Source organism: Bacillus rossius, chromosome 1 (assembly GCF_032445375.1).
Source record: "Bacillus rossius redtenbacheri isolate Brsri chromosome 1, Brsri_v3, whole genome shotgun sequence".
NCBI lineage: Eukaryota > Metazoa > Arthropoda > Insecta > Phasmatodea > Bacillidae > Bacillus > Bacillus rossius.
Window position 1 is genome coordinate 150,179,315 of NC_086330.1, and position 18,125 is coordinate 150,197,439.

At 33.4% G+C, this 18,125-nt stretch overlaps 1 protein-coding gene across 1 annotated transcript in view; it reads left to right on the forward strand.

Annotated features, from left to right (window-relative positions):
- LOC134546283 (mediator of RNA polymerase II transcription subunit 15-like) overlaps positions 1-18,125 on the forward strand; it is a 121,649-nt gene that overhangs the window by 35,013 nt on the left and 68,511 nt on the right. Inside the window, exons 5-6 of the mRNA XM_063388991.1 lie at positions 1,185-1,268; positions 2,058-2,158. Coding sequence (XP_063245061.1) covers positions 1,185-1,268; positions 2,058-2,158 — 185 coding nt within the window. The remainder of the gene's footprint in view (positions 1-1,184; positions 1,269-2,057; positions 2,159-18,125) is intronic.

Here is an 18,125-nt window from a genome sequence, read left to right on the forward strand (position 1 = left end):
GACGCTCTGAGCTGCTACACGTTCAGTTTTTTTGTCGCTCGAAGACTTCATTAATGCCTGACTATAAGATATCTCACTTTTATTTATTACAATCAAACTTTATTTTATTAAGATGAGTTCTTGTTTAATCTCAGCCGTTTCAGAGCGCGAGTCGATAAGCAGACACTTAAGTTGAGCGTTTTCATTTTGAAGATCGTTAACTTTGTTACAAAGCAGTTCAACCTTTTTAATTAAATCATTGAGTTTATGAGCATCTGGCTTCATTATTTCCAGCTTAGTTATCTCCAACGTGGGTAGTTCCTGAGTTGCACTAGTACTGGAACCAGATTTCTTGGTCGGCGATCTAAACATTTCCGTGTTGACGACCTGCACTGACTTTAAAGAGAGAGGTTCATTATGGGGCAAAAAACCCCGGAAATCAGGTTGATCTAAGATAGAAGAATTAATATTTGACACCAACAGACAATGTTAAACCAAAATAGATCAAGATAACTGACGATAAACGTTGGCTACAGACTCCCGGCCGCTACTGTACATAACTATATGTTATTACCTAATGCTTGCTCTACTGCTGTTCTAAATCAGGAACAGCTCATTATTCATTAAGATTCCGGTCATTGAGATAAATATATCTGGCTGTAGTGAGATTACATAGCCAAGTTCTGCTATGTAGAGTATTGAGTACAAATGTGAGTCGTGTGTATGTTGCACTCTGTTCTAATTCATTAATTTTTGTAGTACTATAAGATTTAAAAGCACATATATGATTTTTATTTGTATGTAGCCATTTTTTTTGTATGTGGCCTTTTTTTCATCCTGTAAAAATTTCATTGCATAGTGTGTGCACATTGTGTTCACTCTCATAATTTTTTCATAACACACCTAAAGAAGTATAACTTCAAAGAACTTGAAACAAATAAATAACTTGCATTCGTGAAAAGTCAAATATTAGTGACATGGTTTCCTATTCCACCAGGTACAGAATTTGTAAATGAAACCTGCTAGTGAAGAAGAGAAGACTAAAGTTAAAACACTTTAAAAATTATGTATAAGTAATATTGATAATTTGTTTTGATTTATTTATTTATTCGCTTAAAAACTAATACAATGTTCCTTTAAATATTTTTGTTTTAATGAGAAGTTTTTAATTCTCTGTGTTAATAAACACATACTGTTTTGTTCAGGTACAGGAAATAACCAGATAATGGGCCTAGGTCCTGGCCAGGGATCAGGAATGGTTGCCCAACCTTCACAGTCTGCTACTAACTGTAAGTTGCTTGTGTAGTTTTTTCAGTATTACTTATTGCACTTACTTTTCAAGTTACTATGCTGAGAGTCTTTGTGTGGGAAGTATACTATGTGTGGATATTTGAGGAGATCCATTTTTTCTGCCTTTTGTTTTGCTCATGAAGTATTTTTTTTTTTTAAGTGTATGTTTGTTGTCATTCTTAAATTGCTTTTAGAGCATCCTTCGGAACTATATATTTCCTGGTGTCTTTTCTTTATAAAATAATGCTCATCATCATACTTGATGCTACTTTTCCCATTGCAAGATCTCCACATTCTGGAAAGTCAGGAATTATCAGGGAAATTATTTAGGAAAAGAGAGGGAATTCACTTGTGATCATGGAAAAGTCATAGGAATTACCCAGTAATTGTAATTTGAGGGGAAATTATCATGTTGCAGTTTGCCATCACTCAGACTATGAAAAAAAAAATTTCTAGATGCATGTTAGTGCATAATCTTATACACTATAAAATGGAGTGTGCAAGGTTTTGTCTGAACTAGGACAACTTTGGGAAGCTGGAGTCTGGATTTCCTGTATTTCTTTCAGAAAATTTTAAATAATATAAGTTAGGGACAGTTGTAATGTAATTTTGGACACGGAAAGTTGGAAAATTTTATTACAGGTATTTGTAGACAAACTGACATTTTAAGCTCTGCACACAGTCTGGAGACATGGCTAGAAGGCCACCTGAAAGGACTGATTTAATTAAGTAATCTTCCTCCCCTCCCGTAACATTGTTGATGTTTGAAGAGGATTTGTTTCTGTCAGTGTTGCAGACACTTAATCAGCGGCCGGGCCAGCAGCTGCCCAATATGCAGGGCTTGCAGAGTAAAATGTCGGACATGAACATGGTTCCTGGCGGACCGCAGGTACGAGTAGTTTACTCTTTTATTAAATCTTTAAGTATAAGAAAACTCAAATGCAAGAAGACTTCAAATATACACAAATATATACAGTAGAACCCCGATTTCACGAAGTGCTATGGTTACCGAAAATGTTTACTCTAAATTGATGTTTCGTTAAATCCGTTTTACCGATTTTCAATTACCCCCGCACTCGTAATCGCGTCACTACGTTTCCATATTGTAGACAGGGTCGACGCTGATATCTTGTGCTGCCGTGCTATCTCAGACTTCGTCAACTTTCCATCTTCAACGTTTTTGATCTCGCTCGTACGGCCCCCGGTTCGTACGTACACCTCGGTCGTACATACAGATTTTCAGAAACCGTGAAAAATGAGGCATAAAATAAAAAAAGTTTAAAAATATTTAAAGTGTGAGAAATACGTTAAAGTTTATTAAAATACAGTCGCAACTGTGACATATGTTTTGACTGATAGGCATTCATCCGTTATAGCATCCCACATAACCTCAATGTGTGGCATTGGAAGTTACCCAAGGACACTATAACACATGAAAGTTTCAGATATGTCGGATCGTTTACATTTGCTGTGCTATGTTATTATGTATTAACCAAAGGATTAGTATAAATTACTATAGAGAAATAAGAACATATTGCCATTTATAACCAAACATAATATGTTAAAAGGAATGAAGACATATTGAAATAAACAACTGGGAAACAAATAACACAAATATCAGATTGGTGCTGGTTGCAGACCTGCCAACTCTCACGATTTTGGTGTGAGGCTCACGATTTTAAGGTCCATCTCACGCCCTCACGCCAAAATAGTGTTTCCTCACGATTTTTCGGGGCCCCAAGATTTTGTTTGTAAAAGTTACAAAACAAGTTTTACGAAAGCTTATAGTAACGAGTTTCCATCAATACTCGAGTCACGTAAAGGAAGCTATTTTGCGTTTTGTAGCGTGTACCGTGCTGATTTTTCTATCTCGCATAGTGGAAGAGGAGACATTGTGAAACATGTTGCTACAAAAAACACAACTAACATGTGAAGTGTATTGCTCCAATAAAAAAATTAATTTTGCTGTGAACAGTGATAATACAGGAGCAGAATGTTATTTTACATCTTTTTTAGTTGTGGCCCTGCATGATCACTTCATGAAAGCGCTAAATTATGTTCAACTAAATTAAATCTGCAACCTATAATTAGTTGAAATAAATTTTGAAGCAGAGACCATGTAACATATGTACAGGTATGTCACTTAAATTTAAAGATTCTCATTTGTTGTTTCTTTATCTAACCTGTATTTATGGGACTGCAAATTTTTATCGAGGACCTCATGATTTTTTAAATTTGAATGTTGGCAAGTCTGTGGTTGTAATTATAGGCCTTTGCAAAAATAACAATGTAAAACAAACATCGACAAAACAATTAACATATTAACAAAATATTATTGAGTATTATATATTAAGTAACGAGCTCGTGAACAACTAGGTACGTACCAAGTATTTATATTAGATTTAAGTAAAAACAGGTTAAGTTAATCAACAAATATTATTAAAAAAATTAATTCATCAAACAAATATTAAATTATTGAAGTCTTCTTATAATTCTTTCTTCATAATGAAAATTAATTGCCGGAAATGTTCCAAAGTGTAGAAATTAATATTATTTCGTTGATTCAAGTTCAATAGTAGAAACTTGCATGATGATCACGTAGAAGTTGAAAACAGTTACATAACCTTAAAATAATAATAATGAAATTTCTGGCCTTTGTATTGAAGAGGTTAAATCCCAAAAATGAATTTAGATTCCTGGAACACCAAAGCCAGGATGAGGCCCATGACTCAAACCGCTATGGAATGAAACCACAAAAATATTAACCTCCAAATATAAAAAAATAATTATCATGGGATACACTTTTCCCACAGACGAAACATTTACTCACCCAAAACGGCGGTAACAGATAAGTTGTTACATTTTATGATGGTTTTTACATCCGCACCAAAAAATTACATGCCAAATGGCCGAAAAGAAATTGAAAAGGGCAAGGTAAGTCTTTTTCGTTTGGCACGACAGAAATCATAGAATTTACAATAAGTAGAGGGTATACAAACAAAACAAAAATATTCATAGAACCAGTATTGTAGTAGTGTTTCCCTTACACATTTGATTATAATATAAACAAACACATTTAAGACATTATTAATTAAATAGCTACACAAAACTTTAACATTAAGATAATGAAATATGTAAAGATAAATAAATATTAAATACAATCTTTGCATAAAATATATTTTAAAATTTATTTAACATGAAAGATTAAAAAAAAGAAATGTGAATAAATTAATTACCTACTCATAAAATCACGAGTGCCATACCTAGAAACGGCACACAACCTGCAGCGTTTATAACAAATACGAGCTACATACACATTGCGTCACAGTAAAAAAATTAAAAAAAAATGGCCACAAATTGATGGAAATTTACCGTCAATAGTGCGCCGTACGCGGAGAAAGGTCATTGTACTCGGTCAGCTGCTGTTACGGCACGGCGTAGCCACCGGCTGACTCTCTTTGTTCGCTGAGCTGCACAGCACTTATAAAAAACGTATTCCAAAAACTAAACACCGCACACAAAGCTCTTACTGAGAATAATAGAGCTGTAGCAAACCGTATGTATTCGGTACTGAGTGACGGGTGCGCCATCTAGTACCGAGTAACGAAACGTTACACACGGCTGCATCTCGTTACTCACATTTTTCATATGTTTTACACATGCACACGCATATTCGATGAATTTGCGTTACAAAGAACGATGTTTGTTTATTAAGTAAAGTATAATTTGGAAATTCGTCGTCAACTGTTTATTAAAGGTATTGTGTGTGTAGACAAAGTTTGAGATTGGAACAGAAACAACGTAAGAAAGTATTGTTTACAAATTAGAAATATGTATGTTTTTTATTATTGCGTATTTTCAAGTTTTTTCGTTCTTATCTTAAAAGAGATAATATAAAAAAGCCGCTCTAATGAGATTTAATTGTTTCTTGGTTAACAAAAACTGTTAATCATCAAATACTGTTAATTGTTTATATTCTATTTATTATTATTTACGCGACGTCATACTGTACGCGTACGCAATACGACTCGATTTGTTGCTGCAACATAACATAGCATGTTATGCGGTATCAGAAGTAACGAGTAATGTAACGTGATACGATAGTAACGAGTACTAATTGTTATAGTAACGAATACATACGAGTACGCTTTTTTTCGTTACTTTTACACCTCTAGAGAATAATGATAATGGTGTATTGGTGTGACGTGGACACAAGTTGAAAAAACCTGGAGGATGGGAAAGGGGATATTTGGAAACGTGTGATTATTGGCTAGCACTGTTACTATGCGGGCGTGTTTGGAAGATAACGTGGTGAGTCAAGCCAGGGAGGGGGATGCGGACAAAGAAACCCTTCATGACGTCATGTGTCGCAGACAGTCTATCTATCCAGGCGCGCGCAATGGCACGCACCTACGCAATTCAATTACAGCGCCCGGAGTTGTTAAGCAATTTGAACATTTTTTTAAATTTTTTTCGTATTTGGACAGATGATGCAAAGGCACATATTAATATATAGTACCTCCATTCTATTACTGACACCACAGAGTGTATTTTTTAATAAGATTCCATTACAATTTAGTTTTAATTTTTTGGAAATCTATATTATTTTTTTAATAAATTGGTGTTTTTTGATGGTTCCTGAAAACCTTTACGTTAAATCGCTGTTTTCGTTAAATCCGTGTTCGCAAAATCGGGGTTCTACTGTATGGGTAGGGGCCGAAAAAATTAACATCTAGCTGTAGCTGATTTTTTTTTTGCTAATCTACATTTCATATGCAATTTTGTGCTAATTCCAAACAAAAATGCTATTTTTACCTACATTAACTGGTTGCTACATGACTAGAAAACCGGCAAAAGTTGGGGAATAATAAAAAAATAAAACTGTCAGGGAATTCCGGTAAATCTCAAGGAAATTACAGCATATTGCTGGAATTTCTTCTTGTGCTAACAAAAGTGAAACGAAAAATACCGCTTTTGTGGACGTTTAAGCACCACAAAAAATTTGAAAATGTTTAATGTCACGAAATTCTTTTGATTTTCCTTCATTTTGTGAATACTCAGGTGTTTACCTGTAAACACGTAGTTGAGCAACAAAAATAAATTATTTACGCATGTTTACTCAAAAGTTTGATGCTTTTCTCAATAGTTTCAGGTGAATCGATAGTAATCGTTAGCAAACATGTATTTTGATCTCAAACTGCATTTATTTTACCAGAGATTTTACTAGACGACCATTTATTTTGATGGGCCTGTATTGTCAATAATCAAACACTGAATATATTTGCAGTCATTCGGTAGACTACCTGCTTCCGCTGATTAATAGAAATAAAATAACTTAAGAGGTATTACAAAATAGCAGATTAATTTCATCGATAAAATTTCAGTTAATAATTTTTGTTGTAAGGAGATCAATACCAAAATTTTTTCAACTATAATATATTTGTGATTTCTCCAATGTTCGTATGGACTGGTTGTATAGGTAAGGCTTATATGTGTTAATGTTAAACAAAATATGTGAAACAAAAATCAGACCACACATGTTTTGATACTGGGGAGGGAAAAATGGCATTGGAATCATTTAAAAATTCAAAACTAAAGAAAAAATTTGAGAAAAAAAAATAAATTATGTGCTATAAAGTGTGGCATTACCATAATCAGCAAATCTGCAAGGACGTTGGTATGAAGTGACTTGTAAAACTAGCTTTCAAAATCAGGTAACTTCAATTTGTGAAACTGGCACTCGTTATTCTGTTGAGTGATTTCTACTTCAGTACTATTGAATTTTCATTTTGACATCAAATTTTGCAGTTGTTTAGGTTAGCGTAGCTTAAGCCCACCGCACACGGTACAATATTTTCTACTAGTTTGCTTACTAGAATGCTTACTGGTTTCTGTACTGTGTAGGCTACAAGCTGAAACACTAGGTGCGCTACAAGTTTCTGCTGCACAGGATTGTAGCTGCCTTACTAGTTTTGTTAAGGGAATTTTCTCGACAAAAAAATTTTATTATGATAATTCACATTTTTTACTGCATACAAACAAGGCTCTTCTTTGTATGCATTTATTAAAACGAGGAGTTGGTCACTAGTCCTTTTCATTCCGTCCATGTTTATCACATGTGCACTTAAAAGTGTAAACAACACCTCGTGCTGTTTTCTTGAGTTCTGATTGGTCACTCCTTAAATATTGGAACACACCAAGCAACGAAAATAGGATGCTGTCTATAACGCAAAACCAGTAGCCCAGCTCGTACAGCTACTAGTACAGTAGAATCTCGTTATAAAGTACATCAATAAAGCCTCAATTTTTATACTTAGTAATGAAAGTACTTTATTCTGAAAGTTACCTTTAAAACCTAGTATTTTTGAATTCTTAAAAATAAAGTAGTAGGGGATCAAATGTTACATTAGCTTGGAAGCAGATATTTGCAAAACAACAAGAATTAAAAAAAAATTACTGAACTTAATACAGTAGCCAAAATTCTAGGCCTACATATACAAAATTTATATCTGTCGAATACAAAATGACAAATAGGTTAAACTATTTTGCAGATATGTACTTTTTTTGGGATAGAATTCCCTCGTCATCTCCTAGGCGAAGTATCTTGCGACTAGCAGATAAATATGACTGTTCATACAGTTTAATAATTTTTTCGCAATCTTTTATTATTGTTGACAGTGTAGTGGGAACCAAACCAAACGACCGTGCCACATCTGCATTTTTCCTGCCTTAGTCAACTTCTTTTAAAATTTCCACATTTTCCTTCAAAGTAAACTGCTTGCGTTTTTTTATCTTTTTGGCCATCCATCCTGATTTAAAATATTCAATCAACAATATTGTCTTCCTCGTGCCACGTCAAACGTAAACAAACCTCTCATCCACTAGTAGCACGCGTCAATAGCATGGCTGTGTCAGGCAACATTCCGACATTCATGGCAAAACAATTAAAGCGTGTCGGCCATGTTGTGACACCAAACAGTTCAAAAATTAACCTGCATAAATTAACCTGCATAAATTAACATTATTGGATTTTCTATTTTGTATATAATATAAAATATAATTTTTATTTAACGTTTGTATCTGCAGTAATTGAAACTTTTAAAACGTGCTCTATAAATAACCAAAAGATGGCGCAGCTAAAAACAATTGTCTTGAAGAGGGGCGAGACAGCAATCAATTGTTTAGATCGTCTCGTGCACTAAGTGTGTGATCCATGGAGGAGGACGAATGGCGCGTTATACTGTACTATGATTCTATGAATTGTCGATACAATGTTTGTTTATGCTTTATACTTGTTAACGATTCTTGAAAGTGATAAAAATTAATCGTATTGTACATTTATATTAAAGAACCCCTGCGCAAAATCAGTAACTATTATGTAAAATTTTCCTGATAACTGGAAAAGAATGGTCGTTGTATTGAAAGGTAGGATACGTTTTTAACGTTAGAGTGAAATATTTTTACATTGTTTACATTGGTGTTTTGAGCGGGAATTTAAAATCATACGTTGAACTGAAAGATACGTTATTCTGAAGTATGTTGTAACGGAATTTCACTGTATCCAGTTTGAATTCGAGTGAAGAAACTAGTAGTAGAGCCAGTACGACTCCTAGCTTACAATATTGTAAGGAGGAATATTGTACCGTGTGCGGCAGGCATTAGCTATGATAGGTAATTCATAACCAATTGTTCAAATGCATTCAAATATTTTTAATGTAATTAATGTAGCTTAACCAACTGTCTTTACTATTTTTAACTATTTTAAATGTAGCCAACCTATTTCAACTACAGTGAAAGTCCGTTGTAGCGAATACGGTCTATAACGTAAAGTCAGCTATAACGATAATTGCCATCGGCACCGCCAGTTTTGCATATGCTGCGTAGGATAAAAATTTCGGAAATAACGAATGCAGCGTAGGCTCATTTTCGCTATAGCGATAGATTACACATCTGTAATTTTGCTCTAAAACAATGAGAAAACATCTCAATTTCCTTAATAAATGAGAAACAGCTTCGCACAATTCCATGCGTCCAGCAAATGAAACAACGCGCATGATGTGGTCGTCTTGGCAACACCACACAAGGTGAGGCCCCACAGTGAGCATAGCTTGCCTCGCGCCGTTATAAATTTACGTTATAACGGACTTTTACTGTAATTATTATTAGGCATGTGCGAGAAAGACTTTTTTGAATTCGAGACGAGATCGAGAAAGCAATTTAAAAATTCTCGAGAATTGAGTCGAGATCGAGAAATCTGTGCTTTAGTTAACAGGATAATATGATCCAAAAAAGTAAAACTCAATAATCTGACAAACATACATAATTATTAGAGCCACGATTATATGGTAATGCGCGATAAAACGAAATAACACCGAAAACCACTTGAAAACACAAAATAAAACGAAATCGTGCGAAATCCGCGATATGTCACGAAAGTTCGTCTATCCTGATTATATACGTTTTTTTTTTTCCATTCTGTAAGGACAATTCACTACCTTCAGCACAATCAAATATTTCTTACAGTAACTAGCAGCCATATATATTATATGCGACAGTGATTCATTATAGATATTAAAATGAAGTCTCGGAATTAACGTAATATTTTCTTTAAACGGTAATCTTGTGTACCATAATAATTTAAGATGTTAATAACTATGATACAATGGCCGCCGTTCACTTTCTGTAAATACAAAAATAACAGACATCCAAAATATGTTTTCTAAGATTACGTTTTTAATCATTAAAATATTACACACTAAAGCGCATTGCTTTTACTGTTTATTTAAAATAAAGTACGTAGGCTACGAAAATAAAATTAACCCTGCTTAACGTAACGATTGTAAATAATAAATAGTACATGTTTATGTCGGTATTAATTTTCACGTACGTATGTTGGTATTTGGTATGCGTTTGTATTCGCATCTCTTCTCCATTGTTTTTATCTTTCCAGCACGGCAAGTTTTTGCGTATTGAGAGGTTAAATTCTTCCTATGCGATTAAAATTTTTTTGATAATGCCTAAAACTAAGGTTTCTGCCAGTGACCGATCGAAAGAATTTTCCAGTGAAGGATTTTATATCAGTGATAAAATTTTAATGTGCAAATTCTGTAACTGCAGGCTAGACTACGAGAGACGCGATACGCTTGTGAAACATGTCGCGAGTGAGAAACATAAGCGTTTGAGGCAAAACTCATCTGTTAAACGACATCCTTGTCTAAGAGTCTTTAATGCCATTAATTTGCGGTTCAACCCAAGAAATGTGAGTAGGGTTAGCATAGAAGATGCAAACCTACAGAAGTCTCTGCATAACTTGCCTTCTGTTTCCCATCTTCCCATTGATACATTCATACATGGCTATGTTGCTTTCAAAAAAATAATTGAGGATGAACTTTCATTGACAGAAACAAGCCAAATTGATGTTACAAAGGTACTTTGCTCCCTTAAAGGGGACTACAGTGAATTTGCTCAAGCCAGTTTAAGGGCAATCTGGTTCCCAACATCAAATGTTGATGCAGAACGTTCATTTTCCAGGTACTCACTGGTAGTTAGTGACAGAAGACAATGTCTCACTTCAGAAAATGCAGAAAATTTAACTATGATAGCATTTCAATAAAACCGTCTTGATAGTAACTTTGGAAGTGCTTAATTGTGTAATTTTGTAGTGAATGTGATTGTAATTAAATCGTGAAATTTTTAGTAGTTATTTAAAAGTTTGAATTTATGAATTTGCAAATGAACTTAATTACCTATGAATTTGCAAATGAACTTAATTGTAATTAGATCATGAGGTTTTAGTGTTTATTAATATTTGTTTTAATAAATTTGCATGTCGTACAGAAAAGCAAGAAAATTTTGCCGTGGGTATTTTGAGCAAAAAAATAAAACCATATAACACCGAAATCTTTATTTCTTTACACCGAAATTTGTCTTAAAATAACACCACAAAATCTTGACTCTAATAATTATTCAATAATTTTATCAAGTATCCACAAAAGACGATGAATGAAACATTAGTTTACAAAGAAAGAACACTCTAGTGGCTAGCCTAATTTAAGGTCTAAAGCGGCTATTTAAAAACACCAGCTGTTCAACATTTTCAGCCAACAAATTTTTACGCCTAATGCTCACAGTGTTTCCAGCAGTACTAAATAGTCGTTCGCTTTCAACTTGTGTAGCTGGTATTGCCAGATACCTTCTTGCTACTTTAGCCAGAGCTGGAAAGCGTATCTTGTTGTTTTTCCACCAGGTAAGTGGATCACCGTTCCTTGGAATTACATCTTCGCGTAAATATATTTTTAGTTCTTCCTCCAGACTTGATGATTTAGTCCTAAATGATGATTGTGATGTCTTCTTCAACACTTAAAAACTTGACCACAGTGAGCAAGTCTCTTTAGCTTCACTCACCTGCTCCAGTTCTGGTTCAGGACGATAATCATTGTCAGGTTGCTGATGTGAAGTGATGTATTTCGTGCACAACAACTTTTCATGGTCTTGCAATATCACAGTCTTGAATCTAGGGTCAAGCGCCATTGAAAGAAGATCTTCTTTCACACAAGAATATGAAGGAAATCTTGATTTTAAACCTCTTTGCAGTGATTTAGCAAATGCAGTACCAGATTTGCATTGGTCTGTTTGGACATAGTTTGTAAGCATTGCTTCAATTCCATATATCAATGGGATTTTTGATGACAGTGTTGGGAACTTTGAGTAACATAACTCGGTTGTAGCCTCATCTATTGGTTGCAAAATACATATGTGCAATGCTAGCAGCTAGTTTCCACTCACTAGAGGTGAAGTTCTCCACTGCCATGCTCTCTCCTATATCAGCAGAAATGGACACCTGCTGCTCAACAAGACGTGACAGCATGGTGTATTCACTATTCCATCTAGTTGGCACCATTGGCAGTAGCTCGTGAACAGGTTTGTTTAGCTTCACTTGAAGTGCATGCAGCCTCTCACGAGCAACATTACTGTGTCGATAATGGCCAACAATAACTCGTCCTTTTGCCAAAAGTGCTGTAATATCATGTTCATTTTTTGCATTGTGCAGTGCCAACTGTAGTGTATGTGCAAAACACTGAACATGATGAAATAAGGTTTTCCTTATGGCACATTTAAGGTTTTTTGCATTGTCTGTTATGACATAAACTGGGACTTGATCAGTTGGCAAATTCCATTCTTCCATTGCCCCTACAAGCTTTGCATGTACTGCATCTGCAGTATGTGAGCATGGAAAGTGGTAATTGCCAAGAATATGGCATTTTAATTTCAACTCTTCTGTTAGGTAATGGCCTGTAAGCGAAATGTAGCTTTCATGTCTCCTAGATGACCATGTATCGGTAGTGAAAGAAAGCGTCTCCAGACCATTGATGGCATCTGTACTAATTTCATCAGCCAGTTTGGTTCTTTCCTCTTGATACAACTGTGGTATAACCGTCCTTGAAAATGTTGTTCGCGAAGGAATCTCGTAGCTAGGTTCTAATTCGTTGATTAGACCTCTGAAGCCATGGTCATCCACCATGCTGTAAGGTTGAAAATCACAAGCCATCATGATAGCAATTTTTTTGTCTATTTGATATTTCCTCACATCGCTGATGCAAAGCTTCTGTTTTTTTGCAACACACTCAAACATTGAAAGTTGTTGACTAGAAGTCTTCTTTTCTTCAGCAGTTATTTTGTTGAATTCTTTTTCAGCGGCTGGATGTTGTTTCAAGTGCCGCAAAAGTCCACTTGTCGAGCATGAAGGCGTTTTAATAATGTTTTTACACAATTTACATTCGCCACCTTCTTTCTTTTTTTTTGTGGCCATTTTCCGTTCTTTTTTATCCACACCACTAACACTTTCCTCCATCGCACTCAACTTTACTTGTTTTCGGTTTGCAATTACAACTTTACCTTTACACTCACTTAACAGTTTATTTGCCTACTGTCGTATGTAAACATACGTTATTGACTCCATAGTCTATACAGTTTCCTTGAGCCATGGACGGTACTTGATCATGAAAGTCTGAACATTCACCACTATCGATATGTCACTATCGATACGGACCGCAATTTAAACATCATGTTGCTTGTTATATACTGCTGGCCGTGTGTATAACCTAAGGCCATAAAACAAAATGCAATCGTGGAAGAATTCTGCAGTCATGTTTATATTTTTATTTTTCACCGTACCGTTTTACGTTGATACTTGATATTGATACCGAAAATGATTTATTTTGAACTTTAATGTTGGTTTTATTAACGGAAAATAATCATTTTCTTCTGTAATTTAATGTGATAACCACAGCACAATTCATTGTTTACGTTTACCGTTTCATGTAGTGACTTGTGAATGGAAGTTGTTCGTTTTTAACTTTTAAATAATTTATCGTGTATACTATCGTAACAAGTATATTTATTTTATTCTATCTACGTTACGTTGAAGATATGTTAATTATTTCAACACGCAACGCAAAATGCTTCCTCAATATATTATATTACCTAACCTATTTCTTGTTTACAAAATTCTCGAAAATTCCGAGCCAAAAAAATTATCTCGAGACGAGATCGAGAAAATTTCTGTCTCGACTCATTCTCGATGATGCCGAGACTCGCACATCACTAATTATTATATCACAGTAATTGTAACATAAAAAAGCTAAACTAACCACTCAAGAATGGTAATTGTCAGAGTAAAAATGCCTCTTATAACTATTTTCCAGAAAAAAAGCTTTCCTTCAGAATTATCAATAATTAATTTTAATAAGATTTACAGATTTTTGTTAAGATTTTATTATTTTTATTAAGATTTCATTTTGGTGCAGTTGAAGTCATTTGCTAGTGTTTTCTTCAGAGAAAAGAGATTTTATCTTGTAATTATTCATTAATTTTGGTATGAATACATTTTAAGATGAAAATGGGACATGTGAATGGCTCATACAACCTTTTCCTGCAGAAAAATAATCATCATCAATTGGTGCTGCAGAATTGTTCATGTATGAAAGGTCAGGGAATTTTGTTAATTCAGGTTTGGAAAAGTCAGGGAATTTTAGAATTCTAAGTTTGTAGCAACCACGTTTCATAAATAAAAAAATTTATAAAATCATTAATTTGTAAAGTCATCCTTTATTAAATGCCACTTAATTACTATATATATTTTTGACAGTTTTCAAAATTTTTGAACAAAATGTATATTTTTTTGCAGTTTGCCTTGGACATGCACATGTGTAATAAAATTAATTTAATAATGTCTGTCACTTAAAGACTTATCATTCAGCACTTCAGTTAATTCACAGACACATTAGGTCTTCCATATTTGAGGCATATCTTCTCATCTTACAGATGACTTTTGTATGGTTGACTAGTAAGATGAAAACAAGACAGGCTGCACGCCTTGCATTTTGCTTTAGCAGGAGAGTTAAGTAAACTACAGCAGGGACCCCAGCAGTACTATCACACAGCGTTCCTCAAATATTACACTTGACCCATGTTGTGAACTTCTGTTATTGTTCTCTGCATGTGATAATACTTCATGATATTGCCATATCTCTGATGCAGCCAATTTACATGCATCCGAAATAACTTAAAAGTATCACGCATCAGTCCAACCCAATTAATCCAGTTCATTTGTGAATTACTATCAATTATCTTGTGACTAAATGCTATCACATTTCACTACCAATTTTATAAGTAAAATAAGCATTTAGTTTATTTTGTGGTTTTAATCTAGAAAGGCACAAAAAAAATTCTTTTTCAAAATCGAACTTAGGGTTATTTGTAAAAATTTGTGTACATGAATATTTAGTTAACAAAAATTTAGAATGTAAACATTAAGTTTTCAATAAGTGGCATTAAAGATGCTAATTTCACAATAATAGATGGTAATTTATTTATTTATTTTTATTTATTTAAAATTGTGACATGTCTACCAACAGCTAAAGCCATAGTGGTAGACACCATACATATATACAAAGAGATTACAAAGACACATGGACAAACAAATACAAACTGGACAACAATAGAAAAAAAATACGAATAGCACGGAAACTAAAATACAATGAAGTCAAAAAATATAATAAAATATTAGAAGTTAGATAAGATGTTCTTTAGGCAAATTTTTTTGTTGGTTTGATCAAAATGATTAACAAGTTTGTTGTAATTAGAAATCAATCTATATAATAGATCATTCCTTTTATTGAAAGTACATAAAAAAGGTGGTTTGCGACAATTAAAGGAAGAAATTTTAATACCGGTTGATTCTAGGACATAAGGACAATTAAGGTAATTATAATAACAATTATGAATAAATAGAGCATCAAGAACATTTCTTCTATCCTTAAGTGAACCTAGAAGACTATTTAAGTTGATTGAACTATTGGTTTTTTGTATTATATAGTGGCAGAGTTTCATTTGAATTTTGTCCAATTTCCCAATGTCAGTTAAATTTAAATTATTCCAAATAATAGAGCCATATTCAAGTTTAGATCTGATTAAAGACATAAATAAGGATAATATTGAATCAATATTAGTAGAATGAAAGGTGATGTACTTGATGAGACCAAGAATTCTATTAGAGTGACAAATAAGTGAATCAGTATGTAAATGAAAGAATAATTTAGAATCCAAAAGTACGCCAAGATCTTTAACATGTTTAGTTTTTAGTATGGGAGAATTGTCAAGGTTGTACCTATAACAGATAGGATAGTATTTTCTAGTAAATGATATGATGGTAGTTTTATCTTTATTAAGCTGTACCAAATTTGTGTTGCACCAATTTGCCACTGCAGAGATGTCGGATTGAAGAAGATAGCAATCATGATAAGAAGATATTTTGCGATATATCTTTAAATCATCAGCGAATAGAGTCCCAGTAGAGTAATTAAGTTGATGAATGATGTCATTAATGAAAATATTAAATAATAGGGGAGAAAGGGAACCACCTTGAGGAACACCAGAGGGTGCAGTATATAGAGTTGATTTTATATTCTTTATTGCAACAAAGAAATTTCTGTTTGTTAAATAGCTAGTTAGCCAATTTATATATTTGTCACTTAGTCCAAAAGAAGAGCATTTAGAAAGAAGAATTTGATGATTTACAGTATCAAAAGCTTTGGCCAAGTCAAAGTAGCAAGCATCAACTTGACCACGAGTGATAACTTCAGAATAAATTGGATTTAAGAACGACACTAAATTCGTTGTAGTGGTTTTTCCAATTCTAAAACCATGTTGAGCCTCAGTGAAACAAGTTTTTAGATTAAAATTAAGATGTTTACATATAATTTTATCGAAAATTTTAGCAAACCCATTCAATAGTGAGATTGGTCTATAGTTAGAAACATCAAGCTTGTTACCCTTCTTATGGATAGGAACAACCTTGGCAGTTTTCCATTTAGTGGGATAAATACCACTAGAGATACTAATATTAAAAATTTGTTGAAGAATAGGTGCAAGAATAAATGCACAACCTTTAATTATAAAATTGGGAATATCGTCAGGACCAGTTGAGAGAGAGGACTTTAAGGATTTTATACTCCAAAGAACAAGACTTTCAGAAATGAGTAACATGGGTATGAAATAGTTATTTGAGGAGAAAGTAGATGAATAATTAATTTTGGTAGGAGTTAAATAGACACTAGCAAAATAGTCTGCAAAGCAGTTGGCCATCAGCGAAGAATCATTAGTTACAGAGTCAATAATTTTAAGTGATAATTGTTGATCATAGCCTTTCCTCATTATCCTAACATAATTCCAGAATTTTTTTGGGTTATGTTTAATTTTATTATTTATATTTTCTAACCAATATTTTTTGTCTCTAATTAACAGTTTTTTTACCTCCTTCCTAAAATGTGCAAACATTGAATAGTAATGAGGGTTCAAATTTCTTTTATATAATTTATGATAATGTTTTTTTAATTTTAATAATTTTATGAGTTGTTTAGAATACCAAAAAGGAAACCTGGATTTACAATTTACAGAAGTCGGAATATACGTATTCATGAGTTCATGCATAATGGATGTTAAGTGATCCACCATAGTATTTACGTCATAAGTATTATTGTAAATAACAGACCAATCAAGATTTTTCAATGCAGTGATTAGACCAAGATAATCACCCTTTTTATAATTTAAAAACAAAGCAGAATCACTTTGAACATTAGATACTATTTCCAATTTGAAGTTTACAGAAAGTGCTGGATGGTAAACATCTTCTTTAACAAGATAATCAAGAGCGTTATTTATAGTACATAGATCTAAGTTAGTGAAACAAAGATCCAGTAGACGAGTAGGAGGTTGAGTATAGTTAAACTGATTCAAACCCAAAGTGGTTACAAAACTGATTAACGCAAATGCTTTAGATTTTATAGAATTTTGAGTAATATTTGAAGTGTGAAAGTGAGACCAATCAACTCCAGGTACATTAAAATCTCCTAAGAGTAAAATGTCATCTTGGAAATTTTTAAATTTTTCCTCCAGATGTGTAAAATAAAGTGCATAAGTTTCTGGAGTAATTTGAGGTGGTAAATAAATATTACCAAGTGTTAAATATTTTTTACGATTGTAAATAATATATGCTAATTTATAAATTTTTTGAACATATGGGGTCACCTAGAATATATGGCAACCTTTTCAATTAGAATTTTGTAGTAATTGTAATTTTTAATTGGTTTTCCCTAGGGATGGGCCGGTCGAATCCTCGAATCCTCGAATTCCACCGAATCTCTAGTATTCAAAAGATTCGAAATTCGAGGGAAAAGATTCGGGATTCGAGGAAAAATATTGATGTAAATGTAGTACTTTAAAAACTTAAATGCTTACAATTTACTTGGCCTGTTTACGTTTTCCTTGGAACACATCCTTTTGAGGTACAGTAGAAC